The 23,065-nt window shown below is 42.3% G+C and overlaps 1 protein-coding gene across 1 annotated transcript in view; it reads left to right on the top strand.

Annotated features, from left to right (window-relative positions):
- The window catches only part of itih2 (inter-alpha-trypsin inhibitor heavy chain 2), a 101,356-nt gene that overhangs the window by 25,453 nt on the left and 52,838 nt on the right, over window positions 1–23,065 (top strand). Inside the window, exon 5 of the mRNA XM_073066524.1 lies at window positions 22,556–22,660. Within this exon, the coding sequence (XP_072922625.1) occupies window positions 22,556–22,660 (105 nt within the window). The remainder of the gene's footprint in view (window positions 1–22,555; window positions 22,661–23,065) is intronic.

Below are 23,065 nucleotides of genomic sequence, written 5' to 3'. Positions count from 1 at the left end.
GCAGGCCAGGCAGCATCTACAGAAAAGGGTAGAGTCAACGTTTCGGGCTGAAACCCTTCGGCAGGACTGGAGGAAAAAAGCTGAGGACTAGGTCATTATTCAAAGCTACAAAGTTAAGTCCATCATGCTTTGCAGAAGCAATATTTTGTGTAGGTGAATAAAAACGTACTTTTAAAGCAAAATTACAAATTAAAACTTACCTAGATGGATTCTGGAACAAGTAACTGTTTTAATCCCATTCCTTCATCTTCTGCCTGGCTTGAAATCCTATTTTAACTGAATCTGCCCAGCAATAGAGAAAGCAGAAATTACAACAGAGTCCTGCAATCCTCTAAAGTCTTTAGCAATGCCAGGATGTTCCAGGGCACATTATAACTGACAAATTGCTGTTTGAAACATTAGACACCAGTCCAATGTCAGAAACAAGGCAGCCACGTTACACACAGAGAGCTCCCACAATCAACAATGTAAGAAGAACATGAGGGAAGAGAAACAGGATTCTGATTAGATTAGAGAGCATGTGCTATGAGGAGTGGTTGGAGGCTATTTTCTACGGAGTCTAGTGGCTTAGGGGTAGACCTAGTTGATGTTTATGCAATTACAGGAGGCATTGATAGAGCAGAGAGTCAGCATCTTTTTCCCAGGATCAAAGTGGCTAATAGTAAAAGGCATACATTTAAGGTGGGGTGGGGGGAGTTTATTTACTTAATTAGTTACTGAGACACGGCGCAGAATAGGCTCTTCCGGCCCTTCAACCTGCGTCACCGGGCAACCCCTGATTTAACCCTAGCTTAATCACAGGACAAGAGCGTCTGGAGAAAACCCATGCATTCCATGGGGAGGGCGTACAGACTCCTTAAGGGTGACATCAGAATTGAATTCTGTACTCCAACGCCCAGAGCTGTGAGAGCATCAAGAATGGCTATGCCACCATGGCACCCGTCAAAGGAGATGTGTAGAAAAGTTTATTTATACAGAGAGTAGTGGGTACTTGGAATGGACTGCTGGGGTTGGTGTTGGAGGCAGATATGATAGCGATGTTTAAGAGGTTCTTAGAGCTTCATTGTGGCTAATGCTATTAAGCACCAGCGACTGGCGATTCGGGTTCAATTCTCCGGTCTCCTCCCACGTTCCAAAGACGTAGGGGTTAATAATTTGTGTACATGCTTTGTTGGTGCCGGAAGCATGGTAACACTTTGGGGCTGCCCCTCAGTACATATTCGGACAATGTTGGTTGTTGCTACAAATGATGCATTTCACTGTATGTTTTGATATTTTGATGTACGTGTGACAAATAAAACTAATCTTTATAATTGCTTTCTTTTTCTGAATGTGTAGAGAGTGAAGGGATATGGAGCACGTGCAGGCAGAAGGGATAGGGAGTCACTAACCTAATTAGTTCGGCAGCGCATCACGGGCTGATGGGCCTGTTCCTGTGCTGTATGCTTCCATGTCTACCAGAGCTAAACTTCCTCCCATTCCACCTGCTTTAAGACCTCTCTCCGTTCTTCCACTTCCTCTGTCTCTGTTGCATTCATTCTGATAAAGAGGTGTTCCCCACAGAAGTGTCTTCGTTATTCCTTAATGGGGACATCCTCTTTATTCAGCTGAGTCCTGGGCCACCTGTCATCCAATGTTAGTACAGTATATCTGTACTCACTCCTTGTCCTTTAAGGTATAGGGTTCCCCTGGTCCTTCTACAACACCAGATTCCATGTTCAATTGATGATCCCTCAAAATGTCTGCAGGGTTCAAGAAGACTCCACCACTAGAAACATATTCCCCCTCCCCTCTCCATGTTCCAAAGGGATCAGTCCCCTCACAACTCCGTCTCTTCCAACCACTCCACATCTTAAGGTATTTTTCAATCATCTGAATGAGATAGCAATACCAAAACCAATCCCAATGCCAAATGCCACATATGTTTTCCTCTGTTAACTATCACTCATTTCACGTCAGTATTTCATCCCTAATCCAACTTTCTTTGACGTGTTCATGTGGGGCACCTTATCAAAGTCTTTCTGAATGGCCAAAAGCATGCTTTTATAAGAATGACATGACTAAACTGGAAAGAATGCAGAAAATATCTATTAGGATGTTACCAGCACTAGAGGCTTGAGTTATAGGAAGAGTTTGCCCAGGATCGGTCTTTGTTCCTTGGAATAAGAGGAGCTGAAATAAATCAGCATTTCAAACATACAGTGAATGAGAAAGTAACACAATCAAAACCCAAGGAACCTGCAAAATCTGATGAGGTATGTGTGATGTGAGCCTGTAGAGGTGTTCAAAATTATGAGAGGCATAGATAAGGTGTGCATTAACAGTCCTTTTGCAGAGTAGGAGAGTCCAAAACCAGAGGACATAGAGTGAGAGTGGAAAGGTTTAAAATGGACCTGAGGGCAATTTTTTTTGTGAAGAGGGTGATGAGTGTGTGGAACGAGCTGCCAGAGGAAGTGGTTGAGGCAGATACAATAGTATCATTTAAGGAGCACTTGGATGGGCCCATGGAGTGGTGGGGCTTAGAGGGATATCGGCCGAATGCTGAAAATTCTGACCAGCTGGGTGAGTACCAAGGTCCATGGAGACTGATTGAGTCAGAAGTCCTGTATCCATGCTGAACTGCTCTATGACACAATGACCACATCCACTGTTTTTCCACTTTTTACTCTGCTAGACAACAGATTCATTAAACATGATTTCATTTTAATCCATGTTGACTCTGCCCATCCTAGAATTATTTTCTAGATGTCCCACCATTGTTTCCTTAATAATAAATTGTACTTAATAATATATAACTACACCCTTATACTAATGTCAGGCTAAATGGTCTGTGGTTTCCTGTTTTCTTTCTTCTCCCTTTCAAGAGTGAGAGTGCATTTCTACCTTCCAATTGATAGGAAATATTCCCAATCTATGGAATTTTGGAAGAAAACAAACACTCCATCTTTCATCTATATAACCGGTTCTTTCAAAACATTGACCTGTACCTGGTCAGATCTTATACATTGCCTGGGTCATGGGTCTTGTTTCTCTTTCACTCTAGATCATTCTTCTTCACTATTTCCAAGAGGTTTTCTGTGACTTATACAAACACAATATGCTTGATTAATTTATCAGTTTCACTTTTTCACTACTCCCCAATATAATTTCTCCAGTTTAAGTCTGTGACAGACCCAGATTAACTTATCCTAATTTTTCCATTTTATGTATCAGAGGCTCTTTTGGTCCCTAGTACTGTATTCTAATTATTAAATTACTATCATATTCTAATTTCCTTCACCTTACAATTTTTGGTCCTTTTTTTCTGAAGTTTTCCAATTCTTTCTCCTTTTAGTAATATTATATACCCTTCCTATCATGTTCTATGATCTCTGCCTTCTGTGGATTGCCACAGTTTGATCACCTTTTCATTTGGGCTTTGAACCTTAAAGGAATGTATATTGGTAAATTAGTTTGTTATTTTTACACCTTCAGCAAAAAACTTCATTTTGCCTGCCATCAGTGCATCGAGTTAGTACAAGGGAAAACAAAACAGAATGCAGAATAAAGTAAACACAAAGTACACTGCCGATGCTGTGGTCAAAGCAACACGTACAAACAAGCTGGAGGAACTCAGCGGGTCGGACAGCATCCGTGGAAATGAACAGTCAACCCAAGGGTCTTGGCCCGAAACGTTGACTGTTCGTTTCCACGGATGCTGTCCGACCCGTTGAGTTCCTCCAGCTTCTTGGACATGTTGCAGAATAAAGTGTTGCAGCTATAGAGAAAGTTCAGTGCAGGTAGACGATAAGGTGCAAACTGTTATCAAGGATGATATGTGAGGTCAAGAGACCACCTTATTATTATTCTGGAAACCATACAACAGTCTTTGATCCTGGTGGTATGTGCTTGCAGACTTTTAAATTTACTGCCTGATGGGAGTAGGGAGAAGAGAGAACGCCTGGTGTCGGTAGGTCTTTGACTATGTTGGCTACATTAGCAAAATGAATAAATGAAGAAGTGTGTTTGCTGTAACCAAGTATTAATTATATAAATCAACAGGTTTCAATAGATATCAATAGGTACACTTAATATCAGAGAAATGTATACAATATACATCCTGAAATTCTTTTTCTTCGCAAACATTCATGGAGACAGAGGAGTGCCCTAAAGAATGAAAGACAGTTAAACATTAGAACCCCAAAGCCCAAAGCACAATATTAGCAATTGTGTTATACATATAAATGCCATTTGCCAGTCTGCCCTGACCATTCTATGTCTCATACTTTTGTAGTTTGCATTGTTTAGATTTAATACTTCCAATCTTTATTTAACATTCTATCAAACTATTATCAAATAATCTTACTAGTAATGTTAAATATGGTATGATTTGTTGCCGTGGCACTAGCAATAACTCTCCATCTCCTTTTCAAATTCATGTTTTCTCATGCCATCAATGGTTTTGGTTTAATGCTCCCTTTGCACCTCTGACTTTGGAATTTTCTCCCCTTTATTCCTTCTACCAAATTGTATGGCCATGCACTTTCTTGGACTATATTTCATCTTATCACTTCTTTGCCCATTCTCCTAATCTGTCCAAGTCCTTTGCAGACAACCTGCTTCCTCAACACTAGCTGCCTCTCTATCTACCTTTGTATTATCCACAAACTTGGCCACAACACCATCAAATAATTGACATATACCATGAAAAGAAGCAGTCCAACACCAACCACTGCAGAATGTCACTATTCACAGGCAGACAACCAGAATAGTAGACAGCCGTCGACCCCAGCGGATCATGGGTTTCCGCCTCTGGTGGACTGTGTCCTCTCCAGGGCGCAAGACTGGGCGGGAAGATTTGAAGAACCAGCTGTTGCCCCTCTCCACGTCACTGATATAGTCCAAGGGAAGGGCAAGTGCTGATGCAGCTTGGCACCAGTGCCGTCACAGAGGTTGCCAGGGTGAAGTTGTAAAGAACATCAAACTGCTTTAGGGACGCTGGCTCCGGATTTCTTCCTTGGGGTTTGCTCCCGAAGCCTTCCCCGTGGTTGGGTATGGCCTCAAGGCAGCGGAGGTTTAAAATCAGAGTTTTCCTTCTGCTGTCCAAGGCTGATGAGCCCCACCTGCCCAAAGCAGCTGGTTTTGAAGGGCCAGTGGTCTGCCTTTGGTCTTGTCAGTAGAAACAGTTCCACCAGGCCTAGTAGCTAAACCACACATGAAGGCCAAGAGTTGGACTTGGTTGTCAGAGGCTGTTTGTGTCGCATGTCATTTGGAGCACTTTGTAGGTAGCTTATCCACACTACCAGCTATGACAGCCTTAGGAACCAGACAACCAGAAAAGGCCCTGCTTACTCCCCAACTTTGCCTCCTGGCAGTCAGCCAATACGTTATCCATGCTGGCATCTTTCCTGTAATACCATGGGCTCACATCTTGTTCAGCAGCCTCATGTGTGGCACCTTGACAAAGGCCTTCTGAAAATTTAAACAAGCAACATCCACTGACTCTCCTTTGTCTATCCTGCCTGTTGTTTCCTCAAAAAATTCCAACAGATTTGTCAGGCAGAACTTCCCCTTCAGGAAATCATACTGACTTTGGCTTATTTTCTTAGGTGCCTCCAAGTACCCCCAAACCTCATCCTTATTTATTTATTCATTCATTTATTACTTTGCTTATATATTTATGCAGCATGGAATAGGTCTTTCTGGCCCTTCAAGCCATGCTGCCCAGCAATCCCCAAATTTAACCCACAGGACAATTTACAATGACCAATTAACCTACCAACCGGTACGTATTTGGACTGTGAGGGGGAAATGAGCACCTGGCGGAAATCCGCGCGGTCACAAGGAGAACATACAAACTCCTCCATGGCAGCGTCGGTTATGGAATCTGGGTCACTGGTACTGTAAGGTGTTGTGCTAACAACAATACTATAGACTTCAACATCTTTCCAACCACTGAAGACAGGTTAATTGGCCTATAATTTCCTTTCTTCTGCCTCGCTCCCTTCTTAAAGAGCAAAATGACACATAGTTTTCCAGTCCTCCAGAATCATTCCAGAATCTAGTGATTCTTGAAAGTTCATTACTAATGCCTCCACAGTTTCTTCAGCCAACTCTTTCAGAGCTCTGGTCTAGGTGATCTCAGTACCTTCAAACTTTTAAACATCTGAAGCACCTTCTCCTTAGTAATAGCAATGACACTCACCTCTGGCCCCCGACATTCTGTTAGTGCTTTCCACAATGAAGACAGACATAAAATAATTATTAAGCTCTTTATTCCCCCATTACTACCTCTCTAATATCCTTTTCCATGGTTCTATAACCATTCTCATCCTTTTTTTATTCTTCATAAATCTAAAAAAGAAATGTTATAATCTCTTTTATATTATTGGCTAGCTTACCTTCATATTTCATATTTTCCCTCTTTATAGCTTTTTAGTTGCCTTCTGTTGATTTTTAAAAATTTCTCAATCCTCTACCTTCCCACAAATTATTGTTATATAACTTTCCTGCTGTCTTTGACTTTCCTTGTCAGCAAAAGTTGCCTCATCCTCCCTTTAGGATACCTCTTCATCTCTGGGATTTACCTTTTCTGCACCTTCTAAGTTGCTCCCAGAAACTCCAGCCATTGCTGTTCTGCCGTCATCCCTGCATGTTCCTCTTCCTGTCAGCTTTGGATAGCTCCTCTCTCATGCCTCTTAATTCCCTTTACTTCACTAAAATGCTGATACATCTGAGCTTATATTCTCCTTCTCAAATGGCAGGGTGAATTCTATCATATTATGATCACTGCCTCTTAAGAGTTCCTTTATCTTAAGCTCTCTAGTCAAATCTGGGTCATTACATAACACCCAATCCAGAATTACCTTTTCCCTAATAGGCTCAACCACAAGCTGCCCTGAAAGTCCACCTCATGGGCATCGTAGAAGTTTCCTGTCTTGGGATCCAGCACTAACCTGATTGTTCCAATGTACCTGCATATTGAAATCTGTCATGACGATCACAAAATTGCCCTTTTTACATGACTTTTCTATCCTCCATTGTAATTTGTAGCCACATCCTGCCTGTTGTTCAGAGGTCTGTATATAACTCCCATCAGGGTCTTTTTACACTTACAATTTCTTAACTCTACCCATAAGGAACCTATATTTTCCAATCACTTGTCACCTCTTATGAAATTTGATTTCATTTTTTACCAACTGAACCACACTACACTCTCTGCCTACCTGCCTATCCTTTCGATACAACGTGTAACCTTGGATGTTAAGCTCCAAACTGTAATCCTCTTTCAGCCACAACTCAGCAATGCCCACAACATCATACCTGTCAATCTCTGACTGCGCTATAAGATCATCTACCATTGATCGTCTAAGATGATCAAAGTAAAGAAATTGAACTTTGAAATACAATGGACAAACTCTTATAAAAGACTTGACTCAACCTGCATTTTCCATTCCCTCAGGAAAACAGCCAGTCAGATATTCTTCTCCTCCCTCCCATCAAACAAATGATACGGAAGATTGAGTACATGTACCACCAAGCTCAAGGACAGCTTCTATCCCACTGTTATCAGACTCCTAAAGAGATCTCATACTTTGGAAGATGAACTTTTGAATTTTTGATCTCCCAGTCTACCTCCTGGTGGCCCTTTTACTTTATCTGCACAACATTTTCTCTGTAACTTCAGCATTATACATTCTTTTCCCTGTTTATCAGCACACGTGACAATGATAAACCAATATCAATAAGATATTTAGGAGTAATTCTATGACTCGAGGGATGGTCTCAGAATAAAGGGTGGTTGTCAGAAATTGAGCAGGAGATCGCTGATTAAAGATTAAAGATGAGCTGTATTTGTCACATGTACATCGAAGCGTACAGTGAAATACATTGTGTTGTGTCAAATCAGACCTGCGAGGATTGTACTGGGCAGCCTGCAAGTGTTTCCACACTTCTGGCACGGACACAGCACGCCCACAGCTCACTAACCCTAATCTATTGTCTTTGAAATGTGGAAGGAAACTGAAGCCTTCACAGTCGTGGGGAAACATACAAACTTCCACATACAGCAGCGGGAATTGAACACTGAATTACTGCTGGCTCTGTAAAACATCACACTAACTGCCACATGACTGTGCTGCCACATCCATCTGAGGTCTGTGGCTACTCATTCACCGAAATCATCCAACACTGACATAATTAGATTATTGGAGACGCGTTGAGCCAGCATACTTAGGAGTGTGATTTCTCATCCATTCACCTGTTCAAAGCCTTGCCACATTACCATTGAGAAGGGGTTAAGTACCTTCGCAAAATGCTGCCATTCACGCACAGGGTATTGTTCTGACAAAGCTGATGCATAGCAGTTTGATACAAGGATCTAGTGCTTTCCCGGCATATTTGATGAATAAACTTTTCTCAGGCTTCCAGCTGGGTGCAGGTATCGACTTTAACCAATGTTTCAATGACACACTCTGCCATCTTCATCAGGAATTATGCCTAGGTATGTCTAGTCCGGGGGTATATATACCCCCGTCGTCATCCGTCCTGATTGGCTAGTCCACGTCCAATCTAGTTTCTACTGTCCCAGCTTGTTTACAATCGAATTCCACATCTTACTTGGAGTGGGACCTTCAGCTTTGTTAAAATTCTTTTCCTCTAGTTTTATTTCAATGGCCTCCTTCACCAGGTGATCCCAAAAGCCACTTTTAGTTCTACAATGGCTTTTGTAGTTCTACGCCATCGAGGTCGATCCTATGGCCATTGCAGATGCAATGTTCTGCTATCGCTGAGTTCTCCAAGTAACCCACACAGATACACCTCCTGTGCACTTTGATGTGGGTTTCCACCGAGCGTCCCATCTGGCCAATATACACTGCTTCATGTTCACAGGGAATCCTGTAAACACCAGCCATCCTGAGTCCCAGGCCATCTTTCACCCACATAAGCTGGGACTTGAGCTTCTTTTTGAGTTTGTGGATGTATTTATCCAGTATTTCTCCAGGATCCTGGTGATCCTTCCAGAAACCATGGAAATATAGGAAAGTCAGGAGGTAGCGACAGATTCCTCCTTGTTGTTAGGTTTCCTGGTTTTTCCGTCAGCCCTTCTAAAGGTCCAATTGATTTCCTTCATCTTGTAGCCATTCTCTAGGAATGTCATGCATAATCATTTTATTTCCTCATGGAGACTCTCCTCATCTGAAATACTTTTTGCATGGTTAATCAAAGTAGAAAGAATTGCTCTACATTGGGAGGTGTGAAGGTGGCTGTTATTGCTGAGGTAAAAGTCAATGTGAGTGTGTTTCCGATAGATGCCTTATGCAAGGCTACCGTCTGGTTTCTGTCGTATTAGAATGTCCAGGAACAGGAGGCAACCATTCTTCTCCATCTCCATGTTAAATTGAATGACTCAGGATGCCTGGCGTTCACCGGATTCCCTGTGAACACAGAACAGCATATACCGACCAGATGGGACACAAGGTGGAAACCCGCATCGAGGAGCACAGGTGGTGTATCTGTTTGGGTTTCCTGGAGAAATCAGTGGTAGTAGAACATTGCAGTCAAGTGGACATAGGATTGATTTCGATGGTGCTAAACTACTGTGACACTCCAACGAGTTTTGGGATTCGCCTGGTGAAGGAAGCCATTGAAATAAAATTAGAGATAAAGAATTTTAACAAAGTCGAAGGTCTCACTCTAAGTAAGATGTGGAATTCCACTGTAAGCAAGGTGGGAGAGCAGAAACCTGATTGGATGAGGACTAACCAATCAGGAGGGATGGATGACAGGGGTATAAATACAGGCATCATCCCTGATGAAGATGGTAGAGCTTGTCATCAAAACATTGGTTAAAATTGATACCTGTGCCCAGGTGGAAGCCCAAGAAGAGTTTGCTCAATTTGATACAACTTTAGACCTTTGGTAGGCAACATTTAGACACTAATTAAGAGTCAACCAACAATATGCGAACCTAAAGCCATATATCGAGCAGACCAGGACACTTACTTCATTCAGCAACCAACTTCAGCAAGCCAGCTGTGTTCTGCCCTTCAGGCAATCAATGTATGCTTTTTCCAGGTGATAAAGCACATTTGGTTTTAGTTTGAAATGACCAGTTTCAGATTTATATTAGATCACTTCCTGTGTAATCGGGAAATAGGAAGATGGAAAGCATTTTGGCTGGCAGAAGGCCAGAGGTTTGTACCAGGAGCTAACAAAGTTTCTATCGAAGGCCACCTTGTTGTTTCCCCAGCAGAAGCATTGCTCTTTCTCCCCAGGTTCACTATGTTTATTGATTCTGTAAAAAACCCAAGGAGCTAGGATGCTATATCTTGATTCTAAAGCCATTTTTGAGTTTGGCTGACTATCTAGCTGGTGCACAACACCTCAGCAAGGGCAGTACAGTGAAAAAGCAGAGATCAGGTTTTGCAGCAGGTAAAACCTCCTTACATCCGAAAGTTGCATTACGGAACAGAAACAAGGCCATAATACTTCTGGGTGTTTCTGAACATCAGCCTCGTCAGCTAGTGCAGCAGCAGGAGCCAGCGCCAAGACAGAGCTGGAAAAACCATACACTTTATTTGCTGAGAAGGAGGCAAAGATTAAGATGGAAAAAACAGAACCGCAAGTAGAAGAGGCAAAATCAGGCCCAGCTAAGTGCACTTACCCTTCAGCAAGAGGCACCTGCAGCCATTGCACAGGGCGAGGCCTTAGAGGCAGCTGAAGAAATGGAGGGAGTGAAGAAGTTGGAAAGAGCCAGCAAAGCAGTTTAGAAAAGGACATTGTGGAATGTACAGGTGAATACAGCTTGAACTTCACACGTCGCAGAACCAAATATCTTTTCCTAGCACTTCCCTAAGTTCAGCGTTTCCTGACGGCAACTTTATTGCATGGAGATCTCCTTCAGAAGATGGTGAAAATCGACAACCCAACAGAAGCAGTAAGCCACCTGTTGCTGACGATAAGTTTATCGATTACCCTCATACCTCTTCCCAAAGATTCCAATACAAAGGCCCACCACAGGGAGAATGAGCAGCGGACAGACACCAGGACAGTTCATCACCCCTACAGCTCACCACTGAACAGTCAAATATTTCCCAGAACAAGGCAGCTTCCACCAGCCAGGCGCCTGCAACAAAACGCCTTACACAATATCTGGCTCGTCGTGACTTAATGAGCACAAGCCTTTACCAGTTTGATGACAATCCTGAGGACTACAGAGCAACCGTCATTCAACAATGCCATTAGGGAGCTTGGCCACACAGCGACAGAAGAGTGGATCTACTGACAAATCGGCTGGGCAAAGAATCCAGTGAGCAATACAAGAGGATATGCTCAGCATGTAAGTAAGCTTGTTGCAGCTCTAGAGAAGGCCTGGGAACGGCTTCAGAAGTGTTACACCACACCAGAAATTATTAAGAAGTCTCTATTAAAGAATTTAGAAGAGTTTTCTAGAATCTCTGCCAAGGGCCATGACAAGTTATGGGAACTGGGAGACCTTCTTATGAAACTTCAGTGTGCAAGGAAGAGGGTTATTTGCCAGATTTCACTTACCTGGCCACTGCTCGTGGTGTTGGCCCATGGTAGAGAAACTCCCCCATGGACTTCAGGAAAGTAACTATCCACTGGTTCAAGACTCAAAGAGGAGGTCAGCAGGAGACGCTCATGGAGTGAGCACTGTTTCAGATTCGCTCCATAACCTTTACTTTTTTTAACCTATGATCACCCTTATTTAACTTACTTTTACCTACACCAAAAGATTCTTGCTACTTTTTTGGACTTATCTTTAAGAGTCTATTGTGAATTTTGAAGAAATGAGTACAGAAATGGCTTTGAGATCTAAAGGGCGAGACCCTGGGAAAGATTCTAACGGGAACGGAAGAAAAAAAAGACCAATCCTAAGCGCACTGAATTGACTTATGAAATGTGAAATGTTATTGGAGCTTTTATATGAAAAATTTGAAGAACAACGACAAATTTTCAAACAAGATATAAAGGCTTTTCAGGATTATATGGATAAGACTGATTCAGTAGTTAACCAGCAGCAAGCTCTAATCGCAACTTTGCAAGAGGACGCTCGGAAGCGAGACTTGATAATCGAAAAACTGGAGCAGAAATTATCTTTGACGATAAAACAGGTGGAAACACTTAAAGCCAAGAGTGTCGACTTTAAAAATCGGTCCAGAAGACAGAACTTACGCATACTTGATCTCCCGGAAGGTATTGAACAAGGGGACCCCTCGAAGTATTTTGCTCAACTTTTAAAGGATGCGTTCCCTTCTGTATTCCCAGACAGTCCTCCGTTACTTGATTGCGCCCACAGAATTATGCGCCGATCACCAAATTCTTCATCTAAACCACCGGTTGTAATTGTCCGATTTCACTATGTGCATGTCAAAGAGCAACTTATTCATGTGGCTTGGCGTTTAAGGATGGTCAAATTCCAAGAATTCGATTTTCGATTAGTGGAGGATTTTAGCCCAGAAGTAATGAAGGCAAGGCTTCTTTTTAAACCTCTGATGTCCGAATGTTATGAGAAAAATCTAAAACCTGCGCTCTTATATCCTGCGAAGCTCAGAATCTCGCCTCCGAATGTACCACGGCGTGTTTTTCTCTCCACACCTGAAGCTCGAAGCTTTCTGGATGAGTATTATTCTACTGTTTGACTCTTGTTTTTAATAAATGAGTGATTTTGATCGTTACAAAACAGTTTTTGTTTCCAAAACCAGATTTTGTTTCTGGCTATTGGTGTAGGTTTACTCTATATTTTATATTCTAATTAAAGTTTTTTTTTCTACGTACTAATCTTTTTATTTTACTTACTTTAACCACTGTACTTTATCTTTGGTCATTATTATTAATCCTTCGAAGGAGGATTTTTTTTACTAAGATGACGGTTTCTTCTCTAAAATATTTTTTGCTTTTTTTTATTTCGCCATTTTTTTTTCTCTTGTCTTCTTCCTATAATGCATTTGTTATCACAGTTTAAATTTTTTTTGGTTTGTTTGGGTTTTAACCCAATTTATAAGTTACTAGCGATTATATTCTTTTTGTTTTTTTAACTAGCAATTATATTAAGAAGTTTGTTTTAGTATAGTGATCTTTTTTTTTGGAGTTTGGGTGGATCATTTTTTTTCCTTTACATACGGAGTTGCCTTCTGCTGATATGGGGGTAGATTTAGTTTCATTCCTCTTTCTTCCCAGCCTTCACCTGGCTTGGGAGAAACTTTCCCTTCTTGGGTGGGGGGTGGAGGTTTTTTTTCTAAATCTATTGTTCTTTTTATCAGTTTTTTTTTAGTTTTTTCATTTGGGCTGATTTTAAACTACTAAAATGTCCGCGATGTTGTCACTTCCGGGTCTGCCCCTTATTTTTGTTCCTCTTCCGGGTGCATGAGTTCATAATTTGTTTAACCCTTTATATACCAAAGGGTTGATTTCAGAAATATGGCTCAGACCATTAATTTTGTCTCTTGGAATACTAATGGCTTAAACCATCCGATTAAACGGAAAAAGATTTTCAAAGTATTCCAAAGACTGAATGCACATATTATTTTTGTACAAGAAACTCATGTGAGGAAAGAGGACAATCATTGTTTTTTTAGGTTTTGGAGGGGCCAACAGCACCATTCGAATTCGAATGCTAAAGTAAAGGGAGTTTCAATTTTTATTGACTCCTCTATTGCATTTGTCCAACACGATATTATTTTAGATCCGAATGGTAGATTTTTGTTAATTACTGGGTTACTTTTTAACAAAAAGGTTGCTATGGTTAATGTTTATGCTCCAAATGTGGATTATCCCAGTTTTTTTAAGTCCTTATTTACTTCTCTACCTAATCTAAATGAATATAGGTTAATAATGGGTGGTGACTTTAATTGTTCTTTAAATCCTTTGTTGGACAGATCTATATCTACTCAGACTTTACCTAATAAGTCGGCCACTTATATTAATTCTTTTTTGACTGATAATGGAATTTTTGATATTTGGAGATTTCGGCATTCTAAGGACAAAGAGTTTTCATTTTTCTCACATGTTTATCATTCTTACTCGAGAATTGATTATTTTTTTATTGACTCTTGTTTTATTCCATTGGTAATTGGTTGTAATTATGATATTATAGCCATCTCTGACCATGCTCTATTAAAACTTTCTATTAAATTTATGGATACAGCTTCTAGTGCTAGACAATGGCGATTTGATTCTACCTTACTGCAAGATCCGGATTTCATTAAATTTATGAAGGAACAGATCGATTTCTTCTTTACAACTAATTCCACGGATGATATTTATTGCAGAACACTTTGGGACACTTTTAAAGCACATATACGTGGACAGATTATCTCCTATTCCATTGGTTTGAGAAAATGCATTAAGAAGGAAACTCTTTTATTGGTTGATAAAATTAAAGAGATTGACAAGAAATATTCGACTGCTCCTAGTAAGGAGCTTTACAAACAAAGGGTTGAACTTCAAATGGAACGTAGTTTATTACTTACATCTTCGATTGAAAATCAATTAATGAAAACCGGATCTGATTTTTATATACATAGTGATAAATAGGGTAAACTGTTAGCTAATCAATTGAAGAATGCTTTGGTTAAACGCCAAATTATTAAGATTCGTCAGCAGAATGGTGATTTGACAGTTAACCATGATGAGATAAACAAATCTTTTCAAGATTTTTATACCTCCCTGTATCATTCTGAATTCCCTCATGATTATATCATGTATGATTTTCTTGGGAAATTGAACTTTCCAAAATTATCATCAGATGATCTTTCAATATTAGAAACTCCTATTACGGATGCAGAAATTAAAGGGGTTATTTCCTCCATGAATTCTGGGAAAGCACCAGGTCCAGATGGGTATACAGTAAAAAAAAATTAATGTTTTTCTTCTACTCTTTCTCCTTGGTTATGCAGGGTTTTTGAAGAAGCAATTAGATTGGGTAATCTGCCACAATCTTTTTATAAAGCTTCCATTTCTTTAATATTGAAGAAAGATAAAGACCCTACTGACTGTGCATCCTATAGACCAATATCCTTATTGAATGTAGATTCCAAGATCTTTTCCAAGTTACTGGCATCCAGGCTGGAGAAGGTATTACCTCAAATTATCTCGGAAGATCAAACTAGTTTTATTAAAAATCGCTATTCTTTTTTCAATGTTAGGAGATTATTGAATATTGTTTATACTCCTTCACATAGCACCTCAGAATGTGTCATTTCATTAGATGCGGAGAAAGCATTTGATAGAGTTGAATGGCCATACTTATTTACTGTGCTTGAGAAGTTTAATTTTAGTCCGACATTCATTTCCTGGATTAAACTGATATATCATACTCCAGTAGCCTCGGTTTTTACTAACAATCAAAGATCTCCCTTTTTTCATTTATTTCGGGGTACTAGACAAGGTTGTCCTCTTAGTCCATTATTATTTGATTTTGCTTTAGAACCCTTGGCAATTGCTATTAGAGAATCACTGAACATTTTTGGCATTAATCGTGGGACAGATATACATAAGCTATCATTATATGCAGATGATTTATTATTATTTATTTCTGATCCTGAGAAATCCATTCCTGCAGTTATATCATTGTTGGCTCAATTTAGTAATTTTTCTGGGTATAAATTAAATCTTAATAAGAGTGAATTGTTTCCTTTAAATAGACAGGTTCCAATTTATGGAAATTTACCTTTTAAATTAGTTAATGACTCATTTATATACAGGGATTAAAATCACAAAAAATTATAAGGACTTATTTAAGGTTAATTTTTTACCCTTAATCGATCAGATTAAATGTTTGTTCACTAAATGGTCACCATTATCTTTATCTCTGATAGGTCGGATTAATGCTATTAAGATGATTATTTTACCCAAGTTTTTATATATATTTCAAGCGGTACAAATTTTTATTCTGAAATCTTTTTTTGCTAATGTTGATTCAAAAATCTCCCCATATATATGGCAGAATAAAAATCCTAGATTAGGTAAAAAATATTTACAGAAGGCAAGGAAGGAAGGTGAATTGGCATTGCCTAATTTTAGATTTTATTATTGGGCAGTCAATATCCGGTATTTGATATGTTGGTTAAAGGATTGGGATTTATCTTTTAGCCCTCATTGGGTGAACCTGGAAATTAAATCTGTACAAGGATTTTCATTGGGTTCTATTTTAGGGTCTTCTCTTCCCTTTGCTCTTTCTAAATTGCAGAAACGAATTGACAATCCGATAGTTAAACATATTTTACTTATATGGTTTCAATTTTGGAAATTTTTTGGGTTGACTCAGTTTGTTTTAAATATTCCTATTGTATCCAATTTCTTTTTTTATCCTTCTATTATAGACCAAGCTTATTCAACGTGGAAGACTAAAGGATTACTACGATTTTCCGATTTATTTTTGGATAATTGTTTTATGTCTATTGAACAATTATCTAATAAATATAATTTGCCTAGATTTCATTTTTTTTAGATATTTACAGATTAGGAATTTCTTAAATACTGTACTTCCTACCTTTCCAAATCTTGAGTCTTGGGGTATTTTGGAGAATTTGCTAGAACTAAATCCTTTTCAGAAAGGGGTAATATCAAAACTCTACAATATAATTATGAAGATACATTCCGAGCCCTTCTATAAGATTAAAAATGATTGGGAAAGAGAACTTAACCTTACTATCCCTATTGAGAATTGGGATAAAATTCTTCAATTAGTCAATTTATCATCTATATGTGCTAAACATTCATTAATACAGTTTAAAGTTGTGCATAGGGCTCATATGTCCAAGGATAAATTGGCTCATTTTTATTCCTATATAAATCCTATTTGTGACAGATGTCATTCTGAGATAGCATCTTTAACTCATATGTTTTGGTCTTGTCTGCTTTTGAAAAAATATTGGAAAGACATTTTTGATATTATTTCCATGGTATTGAACATTGATTTACAACCTCTTGCTATTACTGCAATTTTTGGTTTACCAATGATGGACTCAGTCCATTTATCTTCTTCTGCTTGTTGAATGATTGCATTTCTTACATTAATGGCTAGAAGATCTATTTTGTTGAATTGGAAAGAAATTAATCCTCCTACTGTATTTCATTGGTTTTCTCAAACCATGTTATGTCTAAATTTTGAAAAAATTAGAAGTGTGGTATTTGACCCTTCTATTAAGTTTGAAAAGATATGGAGACCATTTATTCAATATTTTCATATGATGTAATGTGACCCTGTTCCAAGCCTATTTGTTTTTCCAGTTTTGATTTTACATATGTTGAGAGGATCGGAGTTGATGACACTGATGATTTTGTATTTTTGTTAGATATTATAAACAGCCCATTTTTTTCATTTTTTTTCCTTTTTTTTCTTTTTTCTTTTTTTTTCCTTATTAGTTATTAGGTTGTTAGATTAGTTTTTCTAGCATAATTTTTTTTTCTTTTTCTCTTTTCTGTTTTTTTTAATATATATTATGATATACCTAGTTTTGCTTTGTTTATATGTTACTTGTATTGTCCATGATTTGGGAAGACTCATTTATATTGTAACTATTGCTTATGTATCCTTTCATGTTCAGTTTAAATTTGTATGTTTGTAATCCCATTATCTATGTATTAATCTTATTATGTTGATATTAATAATAATAATAAAAAGATTGGAAAAGAAAGAAAGAAAGAAAGAAAGAAAGACTCAAAGAAGAAAATGGTGGCCATTTTTCTCCATTTGATTACTTCGCCAGGTTCATCTGCCGAAAGGCATGCAAAAGAAATAGGCTTAGGTTCACTGTTCCAAATAGCAGAGATGCATCTGGGAAATCAGACAGATCTACCTTCAAGAATTGCAGCACAAAGAGCTCCATTTCTGTTATAGGTCCAGACTTCAATAACTCCCTCCTGGGGGGTTTTGGTCTGTTTTTGGAAGGAGCAGGTCGCTATCCCTGCAGACATACAACAAATGTTCCATTGTTTTCTCCTCCGAGGTGACCACAGGAATTATCTCACGTTTTTGTGGTACAGGGTCAATGACGTGATCAAGGATGTCATCAGCTATGGAATGAAAGTTCAGATTTCAGGCAATTGATTTATGGTTTTTTTCTGTGTGATTAAGCATATCTATCTTTTATTTTGAAATGAGCATTTTCAGATCTGTATTAGGTCCCTTCCTGCACAGTCAGAAAATATGAAGTAGGAAAGCACTTTGGCTGGCAGAAGGTCAGAGGTATATGTCTGTAACGAGGTGGGGACAAGGGTGCTGGGAGAGGACCCACAAGCAGGACACAAACACATCTTTCTTAGGTACAATAAAATAGCGTTTATTACTCACTACACAGAAGATCGGGAAATCAAGGAGGACAAAGAGGAATATGAACCTCGGACTAGGGGACTAGGAACTAGGATCGTCGTGGACCTGGGACTTGGAAACAGGGAACTGGGATCGCTGCGGTCATGACTTGGACAGGGGGAACGTGGACAGCCGCAGACCTTGGACTTGGACAGGGGGAACGTGGACAGCCGCGGACCTTGGACTTGGACAATGGGAACGTGGACAGCAGCGGACCTTGGACTTGGACAGGGGGAACATGGACAGCCGCGGACCTTGGACTTGGACAGGGGGAACGTGGACAGCCGCGGACCTTGGACTTGGACAATGGGAACGTGGACAGCAGCGGACCTTGGACTTGGAAACAGGGAACATGGACAGCCGCGGACCTTGGACTTGGACAATGGGAACATGGACAGCCGCGGACCTTGGACTTGGACAATGGGAACATGGACAGCCGCGGACCTTGGACTCGGACAGAGGGAACGTGGACAGCCGAGGACCTTGGACTTGGACGGGGGGAACGTGGACAGCCGCGGACCTTGGACTTGGACAATGGGAACGTGGACAGCAGCGGACCTTGGACTTGGACAGGGGGAACGTGGACAGCCGCAGACCTTGGACTTGGACAGTGGGAACCTGGACAGCCGCAGACCTTGGACTTGGACAATGGGAACGTGGACAGCCGCGGCCCTTGGACTAGGACAGTGGGAACGTGGACAGTCGCGGCCCTTGGACCTGGACAGAGGGAACGTGGACAATCGCGGCCCTTGGACTTGGACAGTGGGAACCTGGACAGCCACGGACCTTGGACTTGGACAGGGGGAACATGGACAGCCGCGGACCTTGGACTTGGACAGGGGGAATGTGGACAGCAGCGGACCTTGGACTCGGACAGAGGGAACATGGACAGCCGCGGACCTTGGACTTGGACGGGGGAACATGGACAGCCGCGGACCTTGGACTTGGACAATGGGAACGTGGACAGCCGCAGACCTTGGACTTGGACAGGGGGAACATGGACAGCCGCGGACCTTGGACTTGGACAGGGGGAATGTGGACAGCCGCAGACCTTGGACTTGGACAATGGGAACGTGGACAGCCGCGGACCTTGGACTTGGACAGGGGGAACATGGACAGCCGCGGACCTTGGACTTGGACAGGGGGAATGTGGACAGCAGCAGACCTTGGACTCAGACAGAGGGAACATGGACAGCCGCAGACCTTGGACTTGGACAGGGGGAATGTGGACAGCCGCAGACCTTGGACTTGGACGGGGGAACATGGACAGCCGCGGACCTTGGACTTGGACAGGGGGAACATGGACAGCCGCGGACCTTGGACTTGGACAGGGGGAACGTGGACGGCCGCGGACCTTGGACTTGGACAATGGGAACATGGACAGCAGCGGACCTTGGACTTGGACGGGGGAACATGGACAGCCGCGGACCTTGGACTTGGACAATGGGAACATGGACAGCAGCGGACCTTGGACTTGGACAGGGGGAACGTGGACAGCCGCAGACCTTGGACTTGGACGGGGGAACGTGGACAGCCGCTGACCTTGGACGGGGGAACGTGGACAGCCGTGGACCTTGGACTTGGACAGGGGGAACGTGGACAGCCGCGGACCTTGGACTTGGACAGGGGGAACGTGGACAGCCACGGACCTTGGACTTGGACAGGGGGAACATGGACAGCCGCGGACCTTGGACTTGGACAATGGGAACGTGGACAGCAGCGGACCTTGGACTTGGACAGGGGGAACGTGGACAGCCGCAGACCTTGGACTTGGACGGGGGAACGTGGACAGCCGCTGACCTTGGACGGGGGAACGTGGACAGCCGCGGACCTTGGACTTGGACGGGGGAGCATGGACAGCCGCAGACCTTGGACTTGGACGGGGGAACGTGGACAGCCGCTGACCTTGGACGGGGGAACGTGGACAGCCGCGGACCTTGGACTTGGACAATGGGAACATGGACAGCCGCGGACCTTGGACTTGGACGGGGGAACGTGGACAGCCGCTGACCTTGGACGGGGGAACGTGGACAGCCGCGGACCTTGGACTTGGACAGGGGGAACGTGGACAGCGGCGGACGTTGGACTTGGACAATGGGAACATGGACAGCCGCGGACCTTGGACTTGGACGGGGGAACATGGACAGCCGCGGACCTTGGACTTGAAGACTGGGACCTTGATTCACCGCCGCCAGATGCATGGACACCATGGATCACTGCAGCCAGAAACGTGGACACCAAAATACACGACAAGGAATCTTGAATCAGGACTCCTCCTTCAGATCAGGCACTGAGCCGGGACTCTTCTTCAGGGGGTAGACACAGACACTGGGCATGAACATCAAGCTGGAACTCCACCTTCCACTCAGGCACCGAGCCGGGACTCTTTGAAGGGTAAACATGGACAAGAGGCATGAACGTCGAGTCCGAACTCTGCCTTCAACTCAGGCACCGAGCCGGGACTCTTCGAGGAGTAGACAGGGACAAGGGGCATGAACTTCGAGCCAGGACTCTGCCTTCAACTCACCCCTGGTAGATTGACCTTGCCCGGACACACTCTGGCAACGGAAGGGGAATTGCTGGTACTCCGATGCGGGCTGGATCACTCTGGTGACGGAAGGTGAATTGCTGGTACTCCGATGCGGGCTGGATCACTCTGGCGACGGAAGGTGAATTGCTGGTACTCCGATGCGGGCTGGGTCACTCTGGCGACGGAAGGTGAATCGCTGGTACTCCGATGCGGGCTGGATCACTCTGGTGACGGAAGGTGAATCACTGGTACTCCGATGCGGGCTGGATCACTCTGGTGACGGAGGATGAATTGCTGGTACTCCGATGTGGGCTGGATCACTCTGGCGACGGAAGGTGAATTGCTGGTACTCCGATGCGGGCTGGGTCACTCTGGTGACGGAAGGGGAATTGCTGGTACTCCGATGCGGGCAGGGTCACTCTGGTGACGGAAGGTGAATTGCTGGTACTCCGATGTGGGCTGGGTCACTCAGGCGACGGAAGGTGAATTGCTGGTACTCCGATGTGGGCTGGACCACTCTGGTGACGGAAGGTGAATTGCTGGTACTCCGATGCGGGCTGGGTCACTCTGGTGACGGAAGGTGAATTGCTGGTACTCCGATGCGGGCTGGATCACTCTGGTGACGGAAGGTGAATTGCTGGTACTCCGATGTGGGCTGGATCACTCTGGCGACGGAAGGGGAATTGCTGGTACTCCGATGCGGGCTGGATCACTCTGGCGACGGAAGGGGAATTGCTGGTACTCCGATGCGGGCTGGATCACTCTGGCGATGGAAGGGGAATTGCTGGTACTCCGATGCGGGCTGGATCACTCTGGCGACGGAAGGGGAATTGCTGGTACTCCGATGCGGGCTGGATCACTCTGGCTTGTCGTAGCAGCGGCGGCGAACTGCGAAGGCTTCTTAACACTCTTGCCCCGAACTGCTAAATCCAGGGGCTTATAAGCTGCCGGTTCGGGTCGAGGGTGGACTACCTCGATTGCCAAGCTCAAGGGACGCGTGAAACGGAATTAGAAGGGAACAAGGCGTCAATGGTTCGGATCGCAACCTAACTAAGTTTAAAGGGGAACCGATCCGGACCATGACAATGTCAGGAGCAAATGAAGTTTCTATCTAAAACCATGCTGTTGTTTCCACAGCGGAAGTATAGCTTTTTCACTCCTTATTCACTATATATATATATATATATATATATATATAATTAAATAAGTAGTGGAAAAGGGAACTAAAAAAATTGTGAGGTAATCTACTTGGGCACATGGGAAGAAGCTACTCCTAAAGTGAGGAGTGTGTGTCTTAAGCCTCCTGTACCTCCTCCTTGATGGTAGCAAAGAGAAAAGGGCAAGCCCTGGGTGATGGGGTTTCTTAATGATGGATACTACTTTTTTGAGGCATCATCTTTTGAAGATGTCATCGATGCTGGGCTGACTTGTGCCTATGATGGAGCTGGCTGAGTTTACAACTCTTTCCAACACTGTGCAGTGGTCCTTCCATACCAGATGGTGTTACAAACTGTTAGCATGCTCTCTATGTTACACACCAGATGTGATGAAGAGTTTCTGAGCGAAACCCGTTATTCCTTTCCATGAATCTTGCCTGACCTGCTGAGTTCCTCCAGCATTTTGTGTGTTCCTCCAGCATCTGCAGAATCTCTTGTGTTTTTGTATTGCAATTATGAGGATCAATTAAAATGTTCTCTTGTCTTAAACAGGACTGTGAATGATATCACATTTGTCGGGTCCGTGCAGGAGAAGAATTTAGCCAGACGTCTTTATGAAGAAGCAAGAACTCAAGGAAAAGCTGCTGGGCTTATTAGGTGAAGCTTTTCTCTTGCTCCTTACACATCTTGTTTAAGTAATGGATCAGTTCCTTGGTTAAGAGGTCAATCGGAGATCAAAAGGCTTGTGGTTCATCAATTGGATAAGCAGTAGCATCATGCCTGACCATAAGGCTTCTAACGGATGTTCTCAATATTATTTATTAATTACTTGCTTACTTTTGTTTTCACTTATCTGATTTTGAAAGTGCACAGTTTGTCCTCTTACAGTGTGTGTGTGTGTGTGTGTGTTTAGTTTTTCATGGATTCTATTGAGTTTCTTTGTACCTTTGGTGAATGCCTGCTAGAAAATGGATCTCAGGGTAGTATATGGTGACATATATGTATTTTAATAACAAATTTACCTTGAACTTTAAACATGTACTGTATATATTGTATATATTT

Source organism: Hemitrygon akajei, chromosome 14 (genome assembly GCF_048418815.1).
Source record: "Hemitrygon akajei chromosome 14, sHemAka1.3, whole genome shotgun sequence".
Lineage (NCBI taxonomy): Eukaryota > Metazoa > Chordata > Chondrichthyes > Myliobatiformes > Dasyatidae > Hemitrygon > Hemitrygon akajei.
This window is presented reverse-complemented; position numbering and strand designations above follow the sequence as displayed.